Raw genomic sequence first — 24,390 nt, forward strand, 5'->3', positions numbered from 1 at the left:
TAACATTAATAAATTATAAATATAAATATAAAAATTTAGATTTTTAATATATAAATGCATAAGAATTGTGGGATATGTATATAACATTTTCAAAATTTAATTATTTTCATATGCGTTGTACTAATTTTAAATATGTCGCATATCTAATACTTAAAATTTGATATTTACATTTAAAAATATTTTAGCGTTAGAAACTTATTAAAAAAATAATGATAATATTTTTTATGTGATTTTAAATTTTGAGTGGTATATATGTAAATATAAATTTTTAGATGTTAAACATGTAAATATACAAGAACTGTGTCTATTTATGTAAATGCCCTGATTAAAAAACCCCAAATTTACAGTGTGTGCCACTGACCCAGTGCCCCCTGCTTCTGGGAGCCGAGAACGAGCGATCGAGCTAGACGAAAATAGTAAGGTGGAGAGAGCTTAGTTCTGGATTCCTTAGGGCTTGTATGCTTCTTTAGCCTCACAAATCAATGTAGAAGGAATCGGCGAAAGACGTCGCTGCAGTGCTTTGGAGGGCTATTTGGCGAGCTGGTGATCTTTCCATTTTAGGGTGTTGATTTCATCGGTTCCATTATTGAATTTCGATTTAAAACGTAAATATTCTGTCAATCTTTCTCGTTGCTGCCTGAATTTCTGTTTTTCTCTTTGTCTAGAAGATTGAAGACTTTTTTTCCTTTTTGGAGATTGAAGTTGGGTTTTTGGTTTAGATCATACCACATACGATGAAAATAGGCATGCTGAATGTTTATAGTTCTGGTATTTCTAAGTATAATTGATTTAATGTTGCTCTGGCCATGAAAACTATGGTAAGATCTATCAAATTCGATAGTCAGAAGTCGTAACAGGCATTTAGCCTTATGCCAATTATTTAGGGTTTTCTTTATTGGCACCAATTTTCCATTTATCCTTTTTGATTGCTGCATGAGATACTGAACACATTTTTGCTAAAATTTTGTCATGACTTATGTCCAAATTACCTCCAGTCTATCTTGCTTTGTTCTTTTTTTTTTATATTGATTTTATCTAAGCATCTTATCAACGTACCTTCTATTCTTTGCTGTATTTGCTCAAACTTGTTATCTTTTTCTACCATTTTTTCTTCTATTAACAATAAGCTTATGAGAAGAATGACTTCTCTTTTTTTAGGAGAAGATAGGAGCATTCAATTATCTCTTTGAAAAATTGTAGTATTTCGTCTTATTGAGATTTTAATGGAAACTCTATAATAACATTTAGGATCTCTGATTTTGATTTTCTTGAAGTACCTTGGGACAAAGTTTAATAACTTATTGTAGTGATTTTATTGTTCGCCAACCTTAGGAGTAAATTGGTAGTGTACTAGTGTGATTTAAAAAGTTATTATTAAAGATATAGATAACCTGCATTATATTTAATCTAAACTTATGGATTTTAATAAATTGGTCGTTATATTTGAGAAGCCATCAACAATGGGCCTAGTCTTGAATTAGAAAGATTTAAAGTTGATGTTCAGTCAATGATCAATCATAAAATTAAGAAAAAGTTATGAAATGAATTCAAATTTAAAATATGCTAGTTTAAGACATTCTTCTGAAGTGATGCACTATGATCTAATTTAACTATAGTAAGAAGTGCTTGCAATTTTTGGAATTTCACCAGTGGAGAAAGTGGTTAGGATGCCACATACAAGTGATACACTATAACTTAATCTAATTATAGTGAAAGATGGGTGAGGTTAGTCTGTTTAAACTTATGATTAGATCAGTGACATGGAATTCTATGACTGAATGGTAAAGGAATTAGTGGATATATTGATGAGGATTAGAAAATAAATAAACATTGCTTGCTTGAAGCTAAAAGGAGAGAAAGTTAAAGACATGTGGGAGTGTTATTGGAATGTCTGTTGGAAAGGTTGAAAATAAGAAATGAGATAAAGATGAGATTGGAAAGAAAATTGAAAAATAAAATTGTTGAAGTGAGTATAATTAGTTATATGATGCTTACTAGTAAGTTGATTATTAGGAGGACATTAGATGTGATTGGTTCTTTACTTTCCTAGTTGGATTGGAAGAAGTTTTTCAAAATCAAATTTGGAAAGATTGAGGAATTGTTTTTATGTAGAAAAAATGATAATTTATTACAACTTGTACCCTGGGAAGTGATACATTTTAGGGGTGAGTAAAATTCTCATACATCTTCTAGTAGAATTTAGAAGAAGATTCATGTTGGATATGAAATAGGGGATAACAATGTGTTGATGGATGTTATATTTAATTCTGCAAAACAATATAATCTTATAATAGCTAGCACATACTTCAAGAAACAAGAAGAAAACTTCATTACTTTCAAAGTGCTACCAAATCATAAATAGTATTTACTTTTACTTTAAGGAAAGAAATTTATTCTTAGAGGAAAATATGAGCGGAAAGGGGTAACTAGTTTTGTTTCTTAAAATGCTTATGAGCAAGCTAAAAGTATTCTAAAAAGGGTAGTAATTAATGCAAAAAAGGATAACTTTCGATATTTATGTATGTGTGTGTGTGTGTGACCAACTAGAAAAGAAGAAAAATAAATATTTAAAGTAGTTGAAGCAACTAATAAAAAAATCTAGAGACTTCGATCAAATTAGTTGCATTAAAGATGAAGATAATAAGAGATCTTAGTCAAAGATAGGATGATCAAAATAACTTTTGAAATGAAGTATTAAATAAAGGTTTTAAGGAAGAAAGCTTTTCAAGAGAGCTTAATAAACATCTTAAGTCATGTTAGCTATTTAGATGATGCATGGAGATTAAATTTTTAACTTTCGATCCATATAAGATATTTATTGAGATGTGGAGAGTTTTGGTGATATTTTAGCTATTTTTTTATCGCTTCTCAATAGAATCCTTAAGGCCATATGGATGTCAAATTATTGAAAATGAAGTCTTAGTATTTTAGCACCAATATTTAATAGTAAAGGAGATTTTCAAAATCATGATGCTCACAACATAGTTAAGCTAATGAGTCATGGGTAATTTAATGGATTTATTGAAGAGATTGATGGGTTATTGACTTGAAAATTTATTTTGGTATTGAAGTATTTTTGATTTTATGTGAGAAATTACTATCAATGTGATTTTTATGTTATCAAACTTAATGAAAAATATAAAGATTAACAAACAAGTCTTTATATGATTTTTATGGAGCTCTTTTATTATCATGTCTATGGGAATTGATTTTGTACGCATTTAGAAAAGAAGGTGCGCATTAAAGGCATGTGAAGTTAATGATATGTATGATGAAACATTGAGTAACATTACAAGTAGTTGTGGGCTGTTTAAAATGATTTTTACACCATGTAATTATTTAAAATAGTCGAGGCAACTAATTATAAAATCTAGAGACTTCGATCAAATTAGTTGCATTAAAGATGAAGATAGCAAGAGATCTCAATTAAAGATAGGATGATCAAAAGAACTTTTAAAAGGATGTATTAGATAATGGTTTTAAGGAAGAAATCTTTTCAAGAGAGCTTAATAAACATTTTAAGTCATGTTAGCTATTTAGATGATGCATAAAGCTAAAAATTTTAACTTTAGATCCATATAAGATATTTATTGAGATGTGGAGAGTTATGGTGATATTTTAGCTATTTTTTAACTTTTTTCAATGGAATACTTAAGGCCTTATGGATGTCAAATTAGTGAAAATGAAGTATTAGTATAGCACCAATATTTAATAGTAAAGGACATTATCAAAATCATGATGCTCACAACATAGTTAAGCTTATGAGTCATGGGTAATTCATTGGATTTATTGAAGAGATTGATGGGTTATAAACTTGACAATTTATTTTGGTATTGAAGTATATTTGATTTTATGTGAGAAATTACTATCAAGTTGAATTTTATGTTATGAAAATTAATGAAATATATATAGATTAACAAACAAATATTTATATCATTTTTATGGAGCTCTTTTATTATCATGTGCTATGGGAATTAATTTTGTACGCATTTAGAAAAGAAGGAGCTCATCAAAGGCATGCGAAGTTAATGATATGTATGATGAAACATTGAGTAACATTACAAGTAGTTTTTGGACTGTTCAAAGTGATTTTAGCACCATGTAATTACATCAAGGATGAACGTTAAGTTTGTATCTTGTTATATTGGTTATTAAGTTACTTATAAATGTTATTTAAATTGAGGTATTTTCGTGTATGCTTTTTGCAAATGAGATGGTTCTAATGGATTAGTCATTTATTGAAATGCATAAAAATCTATGACTATAGAGAATATGTTAGGAAATAACTGATTTAAGGTTATTAAAAACTAAGCTTAATTATATAAATATACAATTTTAGTGATGTGATATAATAACCAAATACCTATGTTTGATACATTGGTATGTTTGTGTAGCTTTGATTTATTATGTTAAAGAATAAAGGTATATAAAAATGAAGAGCAAGTGGGAATCAAATAACTATAATTTTTAGAGTTAATGTTAGAGGGTAAAAATGAAGAAGTGCCTTTGAAATATTGATATTCATGAAGACTTAAAAGGAAGATTTTATATAACTACAATTGAGCTGAATTTTTTGTATGAACATGAGTCTTATTTATAAATAAATCATTCATAGCCAATTTAAGCATGATAGAAATGAGAATATTAAGATGAATGTGTGGCAAAATTTGGAATTTTGTATTAATGAATTTTTTAGGATAGAGTGATAATAGCATCTATTGAAGACTAAATAGTGGAAAATAAATCTAGGTGGTTTTGACGTATATAATGAAGACAAAGGATGTATAGATAAATAAGTTGGGTAAATAAAATTAATTTTGAAGTGTCATGAAGGATGACAGTAGTCCAAAGTTCAAATGATGCATATGTAAAGAAATCATGAAAAATTGATTTTACATCTTGTGCATCACCTAGGCTTTGTTTTATGTGGTTTATGTATTTCTACTATTTTTAGTAGTGAGTTTTTAAATCTGTTTCCCAACTCACAAATTCTATTATGCTTTATCAAAAGCTATTTTTTGAAAGAAAATTTTTGGGAAAGAGTTGTCCTATTTTCTCATTCAAATGACTCCCTTTGCAATGTAGAAGTCAAACAAAGTTGTTATAGAAATAATTGGTGAATGAAAATTGATATAGCTAACTGCAAGTACTTGGGATAAGACTACTGGTGTTGATTTTTGAGGAACTTATGTATATAAACATGTTATTCATCTTGTTAGCCGTGCCATTCCTTGATTTGTTAAATATAGTTCATCTGTAAACAAATGACATTTTTAAGTGAATACAATTGTTCTTGATTTATATTTTCAAAATTGTTCAATAGTTTTCTTATTAAAAAAATGAAGAGTAGAAATTCTTACTTTTCAAAGGCATGAAAACTAAAAATGAAATTGCATAAATTTTTATAATCTGTTAATTGTTCATTTTGATCATGTTGTAGAAACCTGTTCCTTACTTTAATTTTTTAAGATTGTTTGACCATTCTTCAAAAGCATCAAAATTTCATAGTGGATGAGTTGAATTGTGAATTAAAGCACCTATTTGTTTTTGCAGCTTAGCTTCTTCCAAATGGATAAAATTATAACTCTAAAGATTATTGTTAATTTTAAGATACATAATATTTTAAGTGTTTATGTTTCTCAAGTATGTTTGGATGTATATTCAAAAGAAAAAAAATAGAATGATTTAAAAGAATTAATATAAATGATACCTCTTGAAGAAATAATCTTTATGAAGATTTAAATGGACGTATTGATAGAATGATGAAAAATTTTAGACTTATAACAACTATGATTTTGGAGTGACTAATGGAGAAAGTAGAATCATATTGTATTTACGTAGCTTATGATTTTATTATTGCTAATTTTTTATTTAAGAAAAGAGAATAACATATTATCACTTATTAAGATGGGCCTAATAAAACATAAATTAATTATTTTTTATGAGAAAAATTGATCGTCGAGACTATAAGGATTGTTAGGTCATTTATAGTGAAAATTCAAGTACCTAATATCAGTTATTGATTTTGGATTTTAAGATGAAAATTTGAAAAATAAAAAAAATACATTGAAATATTATCATAAAATTAGATTAGGACATTTAAAAGACAATTATAATTATTTTTATGAATAAATTTAAAGATCTTAAGATTTGAAATGTTTATAAAAAATATGTAGGATAAAGTAACAAGTACTATTAAATTAGTGACAAAAGATGTGTTTGGAGAATAAAAAAGAAAAGATCTTATGAATAAAAATAGTGAGTGTTAGAATAATAATATGCAAGAAAGCATACAAAATAAGAAATTATGTTATAAAAATTGATTTAAATGTAATAACTTGGAGAATTGGGTAAAATATAACCGTAGGGAGTTTAAGAGAATATTTGTGATGCTAATAATTCTATTTGTAATAATCATTATAATAGATTAGATGTTAAAGAAGGTAAAAAGATATAAATATAAATTAGTTAAACAAGTATATAAGAAAAATAAATATGTAGTTGAAGTAAAACATATTAAAAATGAAGTAAGAAATAATTTTCTTAGTGAGTGAGATATTTTGATAAAATTTTCAATTAAGCCTGCTAAAATACGATCGATTTTAGTGATGTTAATATTGTAAATAATAACAAAGCTTTTTATTTCCATCGTCGCATTAGTAAAGTAGAAATTGAAGAGGCTTTAAAGAAAATGAAGTGTGAAAAAGTAGTATGACCTGATGGTATTCCAATAGAATTGTGGAAATGTTAGAAGATTTGGAATTTTTTTGGCTCACTAAACTTTTTAATATTATTAAAAAACTAAAAAGATGTCTGATGAGTGGAAAAAAAGTATTGATTCTTCTTTTTAAGAATAAAGGGGATGCACAAGAGTGTGCAAATTATAAAGGAATTAAGTTAATGTCATGCATTAAAATAATGGGAGAGTAATTTTATATAGGTTACGACGTGATATGAAAATTTTTCAAAATTAGTTTGGATTAATGTTGGGCAAGTCTATATGGAAGCTATACATTTATTGAAAACTTTGATGAAAAATTATAGAGTAAGGAAGGTTTATATATAATTTTGGTTGACTTAAAAAAGAAAACTTATCATAAAGTCCAAGATAAGTGTAGATTTTCATAATTTAGTATAATGATTTTATTGATATAAAAATGGGGTATAAATACCCTTACATGAATCATAGGATAAGAAAGATAATAAAAATGAAATAACATAAAAGAAAAGATATAGCATCTATATCTCTAATTAATTAATTCATAATAATTACTTGAAGATAAAGGAAACGACGACAACAACAACAACAACAGACTTTTTTCCCACTAAGTGGGGTCGGCTACATGAATCCTTTTTTCCATTGCGTTCTATCGAGTGTCATATTTTCATTTAATTCTAATAAATTAAGATCATTTTTTATACAATATGCCCAAGTTTTTCTAGGTCTACCTCTGACTTTCTTAACATAAGTCAAATCTAAGACATATAGTCTTCTAATGGGATCATTAGATGGTCGGCGTTTAATGTGACCAAACCATCTAAGACAACTCTCTTTAATTTTGTTCGTCGCTGGAGCTACACCACGGATATATTCATTTCACATTTTGTTTCTAAGTGTAAAGCCACTCATCCACCTAATCCTTTTCATCTCGATAACACTTAACGTAGTTTTATGCTTCTCTTTTAAAGACCAACATTCAGCGCCATAGAGCATTGCATGTATCACCACCATCTTATAAAATTTTCCTTTTAGTCGAAGCAGTATTTTGCTATCACAGAATAGGCCCGAAGCATTCCTCCACTTCAACCAACCAACTTGAATTCTACTAATAACATCCCCATCAATATCACCATCACTTTGAACAATAGACCCGAGATATCTAAAGCGTTCACACCTTTTAATAATTTGATCACTCATAGCTACATTTCTGTCACTATAGCTACTACTAAAATTACATTCCATGTATTCAGTTTTAGTTCTACTCAAACGAAGGCCTTTAGACTCCAAGGTTGACCTTCATAATTCATTTTTTTCTTAAGTTTTTTCTCTCGTTTTATCAACGAGAAGGATATCATCAGCCAAAATCATACACCATGGTACATCCTCATGTAAGTGTCCAGTAAGGCTCTCCATAACTAAAGCAAAAAGATATGGGCTTAAAGCCGTTCTCTGATGTAAGCAAACAAAATAGGAAAATATTTGGTCAATCCTAATTCTGTTCGAACAGAAGTAACAGTTATTGTATACATATTTTTAAGCCCACATGATAGACTTAGGATGACTTGGGCATATTGTATAAAAAACGATCTTATATTATTAGAATTAAATGAAAATGTGACCTTAAATAGGACGCAATGGAGAAAAAGGATTCATGTAGTCGACCCTACTCGGGATAAAGGTTTTGTTGTTGTTGTTGAGAAGAAGAGATCGTTGAGAATGTAAAAATTATAAGGTCATTCCAAGTGAGGATTTAAGTACTCAACTTCGATTATTAGTTATGAATTTTAAGATGAAGTTGTAAAATAAAGAGTACTAAGAATTATTGTCATATAATTATATGGGACACCTAAAAGATACAAATAAAATTATTTTTATGAGTAAATTTCAAGGTTTTAAGATTTGAGATGTCAATGAAAAAATAAATTCATGTGGGATAAAGTAACAAACACTATTAAACAAGTGGCAAGATGTACTTGGAGAATCAAAAGGAAAAGTTTTTATAAAAAAAATAGTTGGTGGTGGAATAATAATGTGCAAAAAAAGATAAAATATAAAAAGTTATGTTATAAAAATTTGTTTAAATTTAAATGCTTAGAGAACTAAGAAAAATATAAAATCACCCGTAGTGAGTCTAAAAGAACAATTCGTGACGCTAAAAATTTTGTTTTTAGTGAGCTTAATATATTATTTACTAAAGAGGGCGAAAAATATATGATAAACTAGCCAAATAAAGAAAAAAGAAAATTAAAGATTTAACTCAAGTATATTAAAGACGAAAATCAAAATATAATTTTCTTAGAAAAAGATATTCAACATATGTGGATGAGTTATTTTGATAAATTTTTTAATGAAGTTTATGAAAATATGACCGAACTTAGTGTTCTTATAATCTTTAATAATAATAAAATGTTTCGTTTTTACTGTATTAATATATTATTTACTAAAGAGGGCGAAAAATATATGATAAACTAGCCAAATAAAGAAAAAAGAAAATTAAAGATTTAACTCAAGTATATTAAAGACGAAAATCAAAATATAATTTTCTTAGAAAAAGATATTCAACATATGTGGATGAGTTATTTTGATAAATTTTTTAATGAAGTTTATGAAAATATGACCGAACTTAGTGTTCTTATAATCTTTAATAATAATAAAATGTTTCGTTTTTACTGTAACATTAGTAAAAAAGAAGTTGAAGAAGCTTTAAAAAAATCAAGGGTAGGAAGTCTGTAAGGACTTGATGATGTCACAATTGAAGTGTGAAAATATTTAGGAGATTTGAGAGTTTCTTGGCTTACTAAATTGTTTAATATTATTTTAAAAACTAAAAAGTGGCATGAGGAGTGGAAGAAGAGTTGGTCCCCATTTTTAAGAATAGAGGGGATTCACAAAAATGCAAATTATAGAGGAATTAAGTTGATATGTTTATGGGAGAGGGAAATTGAACATATGCTAAGACATAATATGAAGCTTTCTCATAATCAGTTTGGATTTATGTCGGGCAGGTCTACTATGGAAGCTATACATTTATTGAGAGTTTTGATGAAGAAGTACAAAGAGAATAAGGAGGATCTACATATGATTTTATTGATTTAGAAAAAACTTATCATTCTATTAAAAAAGTGGCAAAAGTTATAGTTGGAGAATCAAAAGAAAAAGTGTCTATAATAAAAATTGGTGGTAGATTAATAATATACAAGAAAAGATAAAATATCAGAAATTATGTTATAAAAATTAGTTTAAATGTAAAGGCTTAGAGAACTGGGAAAAATATAAAATGACCCGTAGGGAGTATAAGAGAACAATCTGTGACGTTAAAAATTTTGTTTTTAGTGATCTTTATAATACATTAGATATTAAAGAGGGTGAAAAATATATGTATAAACTAGCCAAATAAAGATAAAAGAAAAATAAAAATTTAACTTAAGTAAAGTGTATTAAAGATGAAAATCAAAATAGACTTTTCTTAGAAAAAGATATTTATCATAGATGGGTGAGTTATTTTTATAAATTTTTTAATAAAGTTTTTCAAAATACGATCAGTCATAACGATCTTAATATCGTTAGTAATAATAAAATTTTCATTTTACCCTCACATTAGTGAAAAAGAAGTTGATGAGACTTTAAAGAAAACAAAGGGTGGACAGTTTGTAGGACCTGATGATATCCCAATTGAAGCGTGGAAATATATAGGTTGGGAATTTCTTGGCTTACTAAACTCTTTAATATTATTTTAAAAACTAAAAAGATGCTTGAGGAGTGGAGGAAGAATATTTTGGTCCCCATTTTTAAGAATAAAGGGGATGCCAAGAGTGTGCACATTATAGAGGAATTAAGTTGATGTGTCATACTTTAAAATTACGAGAGAGAATAATTGAACATAGGTTAAGACTTATTGCAAAGATTTCTCATAATCAATTTGGATTTATGTCTGGTAGGTCTACTATGGAAGCTATACATTTATTGAGAGGTTTGATGGAGAAGTTTAGAGAGAATAAGGAGGATCTTTATATGATTTTTATTGTTTTAGAAAAAGCTTACGATTAGGTTCCAAGAGATATCCTTTGAAGAGTTTTAGAGAAGAAAAGTATTGATAAGACTTATATTCAAGTCATTAAAAATTTGTATAGTAGAGTTGTTACTTGTGTTCGAGCAGGAGGATTGACCAAATATTTTTCTATTTCAATTCGATTACATCAGGGATCAAGTTTAAGCCCATTTCTTTTTTTCCTTAGTTATGGATGCTCATACTGGACATGTACAGGAGGATGTACCTTGGTGTATGTTTTTGACTGATGATATCCTTCTTGTGGATAAGACTAGAGAAAAAGCTCAAGAAAACTTGAATTATGGAGGTTTAAATCGGAGTCTAAAGCCTTTCATTTGAGTAGAACTAAGACTAAATACATAGAATGTAATTTTAGTAGCGGTAGCTCTATTGATGGAGTTGTAACTATGGATGATCAAATTATTAAAGGTGTGAACGCCTTAGATATCTCAAGTCTATTGTTCAAATTGATGATGATATGGATGGGGATGTTATTAGTAGAGTTCAACTTGGTTGGTTGAAGTGGAGGACTGCTTTGGGCCTATTGTGTGATAGAAAAGTACCGCTTATATTGAAGAAAAATTTATAAGATGGTGGTGAGTGATGGTGGTGAGTCCTGCAATGCTCTATGGCTTTGAATGTTGGCCTTTAAAAGAGAAGCATAAAATTAAGTGTTGTCGAGATGAGAATGCTTAGGTTGATATGTGGCTTACACTTAGAGACAAAATGTGAAATGAATATATCCATGATAGGTTTGGTTTAGTCCATTGGTGCAAAAAATTAGAGAGGGTCATCTTAAATGTTTGGTCACATTAGACGTCGACCATTTGATGATCCGGTTAGGAGAGTAGATGTTTCAGATTCAACTTATGTTAAGAAAGGCAGAGGTAGACCTAGTATGACTTGGATATATTGTATAAAAAATATTTTTTAATTTATTAGAAATAAATGAAGATATGCACTCAATCGGACGCAATGGAGAAAAATGATTCATGTAGCTGACCACACTTAGTGGGATAAAGGCTTGTTGTTGTTGTTTTATTTCTCAGAATTTTATACTTACTCCTATAACTAACAATGATGCAAGCAAATTGTTTGTTAGTAATTTAAACATAGAAGACGACTTTGTTATGAGAAAAAAATTTGAAGTTGAATTTCTGACATTATTCAAATTATATTTACGTTTAAGTAACTCTTCAATTCATCAACACATAAGTTACACACTCAAATTAAAATGATAATATTTTAAAATTTGTAATATGTTCATAATTAGAGCAGCCAAATTATGGATCAAGCCTTATTAGATATTTGATGTGAAAAATTATATATTTCACATGAGTTTCTGATATAAAGTGAAGAAGGTATATAATCCCGACGTTTATGTTAGAGGAAACACCCACTCGGATAGTAAGACCAATTACTTTGGCATTTTTCAAGTAGTGGAGTTGTGATGTCAAGATTGTGTTGAGCGCAATGTATATATGTTCAACTGCGAGTGATTTGATACCTTTTTAATTGAGATACATGAACATTAAACCCTTATGATTTTACCGAAGCTAAAACGAACAGAAGATATGCAAAATTCAATTAATTTATTCAAGCTAGTCAAGTTTCTTATTAGATATCCTGGTAGAACTAGAGATAAAATTGATTTGATCGTGGTTATAAAGAGTAAACCTAGAAGAATTTTTGAGATACAAAGTATTATTAACCTATTCATCAAGAGTAAGAAATGTCAGATTTTCGTATTCATCTCCATTCTATTGAAGAAATGATTACTCTTGAGGATATCACGGGGGTACGAAGAAGTTACTCAAATTATTTATGAGTTAGATAATGATATGAATGAAGAAATTTTAAGTTCATTATCGACTAACTCATTTGATGAAACATACTAAGAGTGGTATATCTTTTGAAGTTTTAGTTTCATTATAATTTTACTTATAGTATTAATTTTCTACTTTTTCACATTTCTTGTTCTGCGTGTTCCGACTTTTACTTTTGTTACTTTTGCTCCTAATATGTTGTACTTACACTTAGTTACGAGGTTTTCTTGTTTTCATTCGACATCTTGCTTTCACTTTTGCTGCTTTTACTTATACTTCTAGATTGTTGTGTCGTGATTGTACTTATTTACTGCTTACACTTATATTATTTTATTCTTAGTATTAATTTATCAATTTTATTGTTTCTGTTATAGATGCTTCTGGTGGGAGTGGAGAGAAACCACCTCGGTGGCCTATTCAGATTAACATTCATTATAAGAGAACAAAGAGGACCTTCTCTTGATCTTTCACACAGAACACTAGTGCGCACACTGCACTAGGGCTATGTTGGTCAGCAACAACACCACCACCACTACAAGAATTTTGCAAATTAATGTCAGACATTTGCGCCTGTAATAGAATAAAAATCTTACACAATGCTTTATTACTGGCGGATTTATGTCTACAAAATGTTCGACACAAAAATGCTTGTCTCAAAGGCAATTACTCTTGGGAATTGCCAACGCTAATGTTTGCGTTCGAAATATCCACTGTTAGGATGTTGCGACAAGATTTTTGTTAACATAAAATCTGACTACGGAAAAATCGTTTGACTTTATCAGACGCAGACTTAATGTCGAAATTTGGCTGACACTAATGTGCGTCGAAACAATCAGACGCAAATTCAACACAAACTTAAAATAAATTAAAAAAATTATAAAAGAACAGTAACATTTTGTATACCTGCATATAACAGATTGCACAAATATAATATAAGTGTTCATCCAAGATTTACTCATCACTAACACACAACAGATTACACAACGATATATTGATAATGAAAATAAATAGAATTATTATAGATTATACAAAATCTACGAAATTGTCAATCTAAAAAAAATTTGTAAAAAGTAAATAAAAAGTATAAATGCAGAATATCATGGCCAAATATCAAACAATATATAAAACATAAATTCCTATGGGGCATCCTTATCATAGCCATTTTCATGCATTGAACTCAGAGGTCGTTTGCCACGACGATCTACAACATGCTTCATTTGTGCTATAATGGCCTCAACTCTTTATTGCCCTCATGTAGCTGATGGAGCTCGTCGAACAAGTTCGTCATGGTCCGATGACGACGACCTCGAATCTTGAGCACATCGGGAGTGCTCGACCCGAAATACAATACCTATTGCACCTTGGTCGTGTATCTTTCCCTTCTTCCCAGTAGTCTTCCTCCAAATCTCATAGTCAAACTGCATAGAAGCAAATTGATTACCACTACTACTAGCGTTTGTTGGGCTCTCTCTTTAACTCCGGCTCATCATGTCTTGAATGTGCTTGTACTCATTCTATATAATTAAAATCAAGGAATAATTAACATTTTACATTAAAAATGTAAGTAAAATGTAGAAAATCAAATTTTTTTACTTAGACATGCTAGGATAAGTCGGAGACCCACTGCTATGTCTCCGAGCATCAGTGCGTTTGGATATGCAAATTAATAGTAGTGGGTGGCTGACCAAGCTTTTGAGCCCGTGGATATAAAAAAAATAGTAAGTTTTAGATAATTGTCTTAATGAATTGTCGAGTATGTGAATCTTACCAACTTCCTCCAGTGCTCTATGTACGGGAACAATCCTCCAATTTGGAGTGTGGTGCCCCTGCCTCATCCGATCTTTTGATTTTGTTTGTTTGTATCTCTTTTTCTTTGATATTTTGAGTGACCCATAATTTGGCCAATTTTGCCCATATCTCCTTTATAACCCATATCAACCGCTCTCCCTTCTTATGGGTCGTTGTGAACATATCACTTAATCGATGCTTGGCGCGATCTTCAAAATTATGTCGGATGTTTTGCTAATGCTCAGGTAGCCAGTAGAATATCCCCTACAAAATAAACATTAAACAATATTTATTAGTATAATGAAATAACTTAAAATTATAATTCTAATTCAAATCAACTGATTTTACCTCAAATTTTCTGAACCACATATCTAGAACCATGATCGGGATCTTCTTTTTGGAGAGATTCAGAGCATCATGATACACGTAACGGGCTGTCTGGATGGGTAGAATTTGAAATAGAAATATTAATTATATATTGTAGCAAAAAATAATTCAATTTATTCTAAATTCAAGTAACTCATGAATCTCCCCCGACTGAATATATACCGGCCAGATGTGTACAACCTTGAAATGGCGGGAGCAGAGGGGCCTGGATGATCAGGGGAGGGCGATAGTAGATGACTGCTTGGGACCAAAGGCGTGGCAAAGGCTAAAGTGGTAGAATGAGGAGGCCAGAATTGTGTAGGAGGCTGAAAAGGAGCAAGGACAGAACCTGCAAATCCCAAGAGCATTAATGTTGTGTTGGTCATCACCACCACCTCCACTGCATCTATAATAAGTTACCATTATCATTTCATATCTCTTGCATGTCATCCTTTTAAATATTGTGAGTAATTTTTTTTTTTTTTTGATATTGTTGATTGAATTGATTTTTGTGGGGGTTGTGTGATCAAGGGATAATTATTTTTGTGAGAGCAAATCTCTTGAATTTTCTTTTTCTTTTTCTTTGTGTTGAGCTGTAAGGATTTTGTATCGAGCTTGTGAAAAGTAAAAGGTTTGGTGTGTGATTACTTTTCCGTTGGAGGAAAGTACTTGGGCTTGTAATACTTGGTCAGGGAATAAAGATACCAACAAGGGTGTTTTTGTAAGGGTTTTTGTGCTCTCCCAGAAGGGCACGGTTTTTGTTTTAATAGAGAATCCTAACCGGGTTGGCTAGGCGTAGACGCAGGCAGGGGGCCGAACCATGTAAAAATCTTGTGTATGTCTTTTTTTATGCTTTGTTTTTATTGTGGTTGTTGCTTCCAAAGTTCTTTAGGTGGTTGTTGTTTTTAAAGTTCTTTATAATAAATCACTACAACTTACCCTTCTACAAAAAAAAAAATGTTTTTATAAGAGTCTAAAATTGAAAAAAATTTAAAACACACCCAATTCACATTTTCATCCAGAAGTTTCATGACGTTGTAATAGTGGTGATTTTGGTGATCAAACATGACACCTTCCTTCTTGCGTTTTTGAATTCTATTGATGACATTGGTTAGATTGTAGACAGAGTCGCTTTGAAATTTACAGCACCCAAATATACTCTTTACAATAGGGTTAGTGAAATCATAGCTAAAGAAGAATCGCCTTTCACTTTCTCTATCCCCTTGCTTTCTCCAGCACGACCTTCTGAATACAAATCAACAAAACATTTACAAGCAATATCCCTAAAAATCATCAACCATTTATTTCAAATATAAATGAGAAGCAGTTCACAGATTTGAATAGTCTACCACTTCTCAATAAAATCCTAGTCCGATCTATTTCAAGAATTTCCAGAATTTCCTCATCCAACTCTAGAAAGACCCCTCTGAATATTTTTTTGCAACTCTTTCAGACCTAAAATTAATAACATCTCCATAAAATTTTCAAACCTTCAAAGAAGAATTTCCAGAATTTCCTCATCCAACTCTAGAAAAACCCCTCTGAATATTTTTTTGCAACTCTTTCAGACATAAAATTAATAACATCTCCATAAAATCTTCAAACCTTCAAAGAATTCCAGAATGTAATATGATCATCACATTCAAGTATAAATTTCATCCACCGCTTTAAACCATGTTATAACTCTAAATTCAAATATTATATTTTGGACTCTCTACGCGTTCATGTTATGTGAACAATGGACAATGCTAGTGAGCTAAAAAAATTAACAATAATAAAAGGAAACTGAAACTAGAAAGCACACCCATGTTCTACTTGATATCAACATTCATCTTCTACAAGTTATTCATCCTTTTCTTTAATATAAATTTAAGTCAAGTTTACTTGTGTTTTGCAACTAAAACGCAACACCAATCCCTACCGATTTATTTTAAATAACTCTCTGATATTACCTCTTATTGGAAGCACTATCCAACTTTTGATGATTCATAATTATTGGTTTATGATATTTTATTTGAGTGTATCATTTATACCATTATTTGGAGCAAGTGTTTTTGCAACTCAAAGAGTTGACTTAGAAAATTATTTTTCTTATTTTTTTAAATTATTTCATGCTCATCTTGAATCAGATGGGCTACAATCCTTTTTTGTCATTTATTTGCATTCATCAGCTTTCCTTTTTTCAATAATATAATATTCAAACGGAAAATCAATATTGGCAAATTTAATTTAAGTTACACTTGAAAAGGAAGAGCTTACTTAATTTAGTAGACTTCCACATTGATTCAGCAATTCATTAAGATTAATAGTATCTTAGAAGTCGGTCCTTATAGTCTGATTAAAGATTCATGAATTTATGGTTTACGAGTCCTCAAATCTCATGAAATTTGTGACTTTCATGAATGTATTATTTTGTTTAGAACAATTCAATGATTTGGTTTAAAAAGAATTCAATAAGAGTGATATTGTCGGTTAAGAATATTACATATCATTCATCTTTTTATATTGCTTGATCAAAGGCCATAAATTCGTTAAAAATGTAATAATAATTAAGTACCTCTTGAAGTTGAGATGATGTTGTAGATTAACCTCAGTGAATTTTAGCTCATAGTTTAATGTCTCATCATAAAGGTTGAATACTTTGGGCGTGTTTTTTCCACTCCAAGAACAATTGAATCTTTATACTTGTATGCCAAAGTTATCAAGATTCATTGCAGAGAGGTTATTTCATTACTTGAATCCACGAACTTCGGGTCATACTGGATATAGTATTTATTGACTGTTTAGTATAGTACATGAGTATTTTGAAACTAATTTAATAATTTACTTCATAGCATGGTTGGTCCTATGATCATACCTACTTTTTAGCAATTTGAATACAATGATGTCACACATCTTAGTTATGTATGCCCGTTTTGTATTTATTTTACAGGATTAGGTACTTTTATTGCAAGATTTTGTGCATGCTTTAAGCGTGTTACAGATGAAAAGGCCAGCCTCTTGGAAAGAAGTTGCATCTGCATCATCCGATGATTCTTCAGATTCAGATTCTGACGATGATAAGCTTGATAGAAAAAAGAACAGCAAACATTTTGGAGATTCTAAAAACATCATGGATACCATGTCAGAAGGTATATTTACTTCCACGTCTTCGTTTGTTTATGACATCATTCATTTATTTATACCATATTTCTGTAGCTTTTCTACATGGAGTTGTAACATAGAAGAGGCAGGTGATCTCTCCCAATTCCTGTAGTTCGATGGGTAGAAATTGTCTCCCAAACCCTAAATCTAAGACTCACAAGAATAAATCCATTTATTAAAACCCTAAATCTCATGCATAAATTTAACCCTAAACATAATAAATCTATTTATACCCGCAATAATAATAATAAAAGACTAAATTGCCCTTAAATGTACAAAAGACAAAACTTCCTTTAGGCTAGACATCGGCGTAACATTTAACAATTTAATAGCGCAAATCTTGATGAACTATTTGTTGATGTTATTCCTGTGATAAATGATCAGACTAAAATCAAATTTGTTTTTTGTTCTTGATTTTTTGATTCACAAATTCATAAAAAAAAACATATTATAGAAAGAGTCAAATTACATCAACCTTTCTAAAGATTTATTAATGATTATTACCTAAAATAAAACTTCAAATTTAGAACTCCAATATGGTCAAACTTAAAGTGCATAATTTATCACTGTAAATATTTAAGCTAATTTTTCTTATTTATTTAAAGAGATTGTTTCTTCCATATAAGCATATCTTATTTATTTTAATTATTCTTTATTATTTATTTCTCTATTAATTATTTATAATGCATTCATTAGTATTCATTAATAGCGTACTAGTTTTTTTAGCATGTTTATTACTTGTGGTATCATATCGTTTGCATGAAAGTATTTGTAGGAAGTTTACTTTGGAATGGTGACCATTCTAAGTTTGTTGAAGATTCGAAGTAGAGATATGCGTTCTTCAAATTAGGTGATAAAGGTAATGATACTTCTAAATCTTGAAAGTATTCCTACAAAAGCTTCAAGAAATTAACTTCTAGAAAGGAAGGCCATATAAAATTATACATAATGCTTCAAATGCTTATATGTTGGAAAGTGTTGGCATTACTCCAATTTTTTATTACTGTGCATCATAAGTTACTCCATGGATCATTATCCCTCTATTTACTTCAAGATTTGCATCCAATATATCATTTACTCTTAACTCTCAAATTTGTTTACTAATCTCATTTTTAAAGTTAATTATTAAAGATAATTTATTTCTACTTTTGATGGTAGATACTTGAGACATTTAATAAAGTGGAAAGTTGACTCTAGTGATGATTCATGGATTTCTCTATTATAAATCCATATACATATTTACTTGATAATTATTAGCTGAATAACTCATGAGATTCGAATATTTTGAGCCCAACATATTGATGCATACCCTGTTATTATTGGATTTTTTAGATTTTTTAATTTCCATTTCTCTCATCTCTCACTTTATTGTCTACGGCTGTTTTTGAGTAACAGTTATTTTCACTTTTTTATGTTAATTTTGCATGACTTATGACTAACGTGGTTCATTCCTTAGCTAGCTGTTGTGACTTGCTAAACTTATGATGACCCTTAGCCTGTCCCTTACAGCTCTGCTTGCTGAAGGTGTTGATCCTTAGTTATGTGTGACCTGTGTGCCTGTTTCATATAGGCTTCTTGGTATTTGATGACTAATGAGTCTAATATTTTGGTTTTATTATTATTATTATTATTTTTTATGAAAATTGGGTGGAGCTCTAGGCATATAAAAACATTTCACTTGATTTATATTTTGTTTGAATAAATTTCAGCCTTGTGAAATTTTGGGTAAATCATTTTTCGATCAGTATAAGATATGATTTCTTATTTAGTATTTTTTATTTTCTTGTTCACATTCTCTATTATATGCAGTAAGTTTGATCTAATGATTCATTTTTTTCAAATCTAGCACAATCTGATTTCATCTAATGATTCATTTTTTTCAAATCTAGCACAATCCGATTTCTACTATTATTGTGTGTGTGTGTGTGTGTGGTGTGTGTGTGTGGTACTTTTATATTCTTAGCTTCTATGCAAGTTTTCTGAGATACATTGAATACAATATAGCTTAAGCAGATTTTGTTCATCTCTAATTGCGTATTAAGGGAGAATAAATTTGTCCAGATTTAAAATTTGTTGAACCTTGGATTCAACTTTATGCATGATTTAGGCATTTCATCTCATCAAGAAACCCTAAGCCTTGAATTTAACTTTGTGAATTTACATTATGATGTTAGATTTAATTGCCTTGTTTGTGAGATGCTGTAAATAATTGTTCCTTTTTGCCAACATTTTAAACTATTGATTTTTTTCACCCAATAACCCAAATATGAAGAGGTTTATACAAATATTTCTTTATGTAAATTAGAAAGAAATTATACTGTCCGGTAAACTTCTCTTTAATCCATATTTCCAACTCCCCCCTCAGTTTCTATAGGAAATAGACCCCCTTTAGCCTCCTTCCTCTCTCAAAACAACTCTCTTCAATTCATTCACTTCTCAAAGGTGAACTCAAGGAAATGAAGAACAAGAAGATGATCCAAAAGAAGATCCACTCATCAAGATTTTTGTTGCAGCGTCATTCTAGTTATCTTCGTTTCTAAAGTTTCAAATAGTGGTTCTTTTCTAACCTTCGCAGAATTAAGCTTTGAATAGCACGATCCTGCCACAAATTACCAGCACTGTGGACAAGCTTGAATTCCTAATTTTGTATGATTAACCAATTAGGAGGATCTAAAGAGTAGCGTTAAACATCCTTCTCTGATTTATTAGATTAAACTGCAATTGCTCCTAAGTTCATGCTTCCAAATGGATTTGGTTTATCTTCTTTGTGATTTGCCATGTCATTTTTTGTATTTGTTACTTTTAAAGATTGTTGTATTGAAGCTAAGTAAAAGTAGTTAATAAATAATTGACCTTGACCGAATTTTTAGTGGAACCTTAAAATTCCTTGTTTGGCATTCATTCCTACTTAGTGTTGCAAGTGTTTTAGCCTTACATTTCAAGACAGTTTGCCTTTTTTTCTACACTTTTTCCTTTTACATTCCCATCACATTAATTTATCAGTGGTTCTTATTATTGTTGTTGGTTACAAAGTCATTTGTAATAGATGCGTCTTCTACATCCTCTTTTAATATAATCATTTTATGCTAATTCCTTAAAATGTTATTAACCGCCTAATATTTACTCAATTCTTCATTACATCTTTGTTTGCTCATTTTTTATGTTGCCTGCCAATGATACCAGTCGTAGTAATGTAGAGTTCGATAGCAAAGGCATGGATATATGTGAACGGCTCTTTGCCTGCGCTCTGCTGTATATAGATATAGCAGTGCTCCTTTACGACAAATTTGTTCCCAAAAAAAGAATAAATAATAAATAAATAAATAAATAAGAAGTTACAATCATTTCTTCTTAATTTTAAGAAAGCAGAAAATTCAAATGAAGGAGGTTCTTTCCAAGCGCCAGACCATCAAGTGTTTTAAACCAACAAATTCTCTCTCTCTCTCTCTCTCTTTATATCTATCTCGTTAAACCAACAAATTCTCTCTCTCTCTCTCTCTCTCTTTATATCTATCTCGAGGCGAGATGGAAGCCTTGAAGCGGCTCTCTCTCTCTCTCTCTCTCTCTACAACAAGCGTTTATCCTACTAAGTGGGCTCCGTGAATCCTTTCTCTCCATTGTATCCTATTGAGTGTTTTATTTTCATTGAATTTTAATAAATTAAGATAATTTTTTAGAAAACATGCCCAATTCTTTTTAGATCTTCCTTTACATTTCTTAGCATTATTCAAATCTAAAATATCTACACTCCTAACGGGATCATCAAATGGTCAACTTTTAATGTGATCAAACAATCTAAGGCGACTCTCTAATCTTGTTTGCCACTAAGGTTCTCCAAACCTTTCACAGATATATTCATTTCACATTTTGTTTCCATGTATAAAACCACTCATCCACCTGAGCATTCTCATCTCAACAACCTTACCTTAATTTTAAGCTTGTCTCTTATAGGCCAACATTATGTGCCATAAAACATTGCAAGTCTCACCACTATCTTATAATATTTTTCATTAAGCTTAAGCGATACTTTTCTATCACACAATTGGCTCGATGCATTCCTCAACTTCAACCATCCGACTTGAATTCTACTAATAACATCTCCATTTATATTGCTATCACTTTGAATAATAGACCTGGGATATCTAAAACGTTCACTTTTTTAAATGACTTGATTACCCATTGCCACAACCCCTCCAGTAGATCTACCATTACTAAAACTAAATGCCATTTATTCAATTTTAGATTTACTAAAACAGAAGCCTTCAGACTCTAAAGTTGACCTCCATAATTCATGTTATTTCTAAACTCTCTCTAGTGTTATCCACAAGAAGGATATCATCATCAAAAGCGTACAACAAGTTACATTCTTTAGTAAACTTCTAGTAAGAACATCCATAACTAAAGTAAAAAAGATATGGGCTTAAAGTCGTTCCCTGATTTAGCCAACTGGAATAGAAAAATACTTGGTTAGTCCTTATTGTGCTCGGACACAAGTAATGACTCTATATACTTATCTTTGATGACTTGAATATAAGCAATATCAACACCTTTTTTTAGAACTCTCCAGAGCAAGAGAACTTTATGCATAAGCTTTTTCTACATCAACAAAAATCATATATGGATCATCCTTACTCTATACTTTTCTATTAAACCTCTCAATAAATATATAGCTTCCATTGTAGACTTGCCCGACATGAAACCAAACTGATTTGAGAAATTTTTTGTATCACCCCGTAACCTATGTTCAATTACTCTCTTACATAACTTTAATGTATGACACATTAACTCAATTCCTCTATAATTTCCACACTTGTGTGCATCTCTTTTATTCTTAAAAATAAGAATCAAAAGATTATTTCTCCTCTCAATAGACATCTTTTTAGTTTTAAAATTATATAAAAAAAGTTTCATAAGCCAAAAGTTTTCAGATCTCCAAAACATTTCCACACTTCTATTAGAGTATTATCAGATTCTTCTAGTTTTCCGTACTTTATTTTCTTTAAAGTCTCCTTAATTTCCTTTTTGCTAATGCATGGTCCGTACTTTATTTTCTTTAAAGTCTCCTTAATTTCTTTTTTGCTAATGCAAATAAAAAATTTTGTTATTATTTACAATATTAAGGCCACTAAAATCAATCATATTTTCACAATCTTCAGTGAAATTTTTATTAAAATATATAATCTCCAAGTTAATGTGATAATTAATTTCTCTTATTCGTAATTGTCATATCTGTTGCAATAAACAAGAAAAACATTATGAACGATGCACTATATCATAAAGGGGAATGTTGGTTGGACCAAAATGGACTTGGGAAGCAGTTTTCATATAGGATGCCTTTGCATTATGTCGCCAAAATTCCTGTAAAACTGCAGATCCGGGAGTTTTACAGTCTTACTGAACAACAGCCATTGGATTCGATAGTTCATCCAGCAGAGGCTCAGACCATCATCTGAGCCTCTGGCTCTGTTTTAACACCACAGACTCACTATCTCTTCAACTCTTTTAGCTAAACTATGCGCTTCTGTCCCATTTGCCTTCCGTAATCAACCCATCCCAACTACATGAAGCACATCGGCAAATTTAGGCTCTTTAAGTTTTTACTTCCAACTTCACTTTGACTTACTATTTATTCTCTTAAAGCATCAATGTCAAAGAACTGTTTTAAAATGGTTTTCTTTTGATTACTTGCCATTGTTACCCTGTTATCTGCAGCCAACATCAAAAAGAAGAAAGTTGGTGGTATAGACTATGAAGCTTTAAGCAAGCATGGATATCATGGTGGTCCTTCAGTGCTGAAGGTTCCTCCTCCTAGGGTTGAGGAGAAAGAACAAAACTGGTCATGGTCAACAGGAAAAGATGGAAATGAGAGAAATAATTCGACAGAGGAGCCATTCGAAGAGCGAGAGCGAACCAGAGCTGCTGCTCATGGAAAAGATCCTCTGCATGTGCAGGTAAATCTGCAATTGGATAAGAAGGACAAGAAAGCATCGTTCTCCCAGAAGGAGAAGAGGAAAAGAGACCTTGGACAGGCAAGCAGGGGAAAGAATTACGTGGAAGAAGAGAAGAGGCTTTTGAGGGATAGCGGTGTCTACTCTGGCTTTGATTCATGACAGTAGCTTCTCTTTGGCAATTTTTTAGGTTCTGTTAAATTGCAACATGAGAAATTATTAGAACCTATTTGGGTGTGATGATTCCTGTTAACTGAAATGAACATCTTTTACTTGTTTATGGAGTGATAGAAGTGCGATATGAAGCATATACTTGAAGGATAATAACAAGTGTACATCATCAGTAATTTCAACTACAATTTTGCGGGCCACATTGCAATTGTCCAGCAAAATTTGTTCTGTTTTAGGTTGCTTGAAAGAGAACCAAATAGTGTATTGGAAAGTGTATTTAAAATTTTTTTGTTGAGATTGTATTGATTGAACAGACCAGGTGCTTTGAATAATTAATGCTTGAAATGAGTTCTACATTTTATTTTTCTTTATAAATTG

At 30.3% G+C, this 24,390-nt stretch overlaps 1 protein-coding gene across 5 annotated transcripts; it reads left to right on the forward strand.

Annotated features, from left to right (window-relative positions):
• The first annotated feature begins 396 nt into the window (after positions 1–396).
• On the forward strand, positions 397–24,343 carry LOC110028508 (UPF0690 protein C1orf52 homolog). 5 transcript variants are annotated; one of them, XM_020730383.1, is made up of 4 exons: positions 397–605; positions 12,970–13,150; positions 17,682–17,880; positions 23,606–24,343. In XM_020730383.1, exons 3-4 carry the CDS (start codon positions 17,733–17,735, stop codon positions 24,001–24,003), a joined length of 546 nt encoding a protein of 181 aa, XP_020586042.1. In that variant the 5' UTR covers positions 397–605; positions 12,970–13,150; positions 17,682–17,732; the 3' UTR covers positions 24,004–24,343. The 5 variants fall into 5 exon arrangements, with proteins under 5 accessions (XP_020586042.1, XP_020586044.1, XP_020586047.1 ...); XM_020730385.1 differs by having other exon boundaries at positions 12,970–13,105; XM_020730388.1 differs by having other exon boundaries at positions 397–543.
• Positions 24,344–24,390: the final 47 nt, after the last annotated feature.

Source organism: Phalaenopsis equestris, unplaced genomic scaffold (assembly GCF_001263595.1).
Source record: "Phalaenopsis equestris unplaced genomic scaffold, ASM126359v1 Scaffold000513, whole genome shotgun sequence".
In the NCBI taxonomy this organism is placed as follows: domain Eukaryota; kingdom Viridiplantae; phylum Streptophyta; class Magnoliopsida; order Asparagales; family Orchidaceae; genus Phalaenopsis; species Phalaenopsis equestris.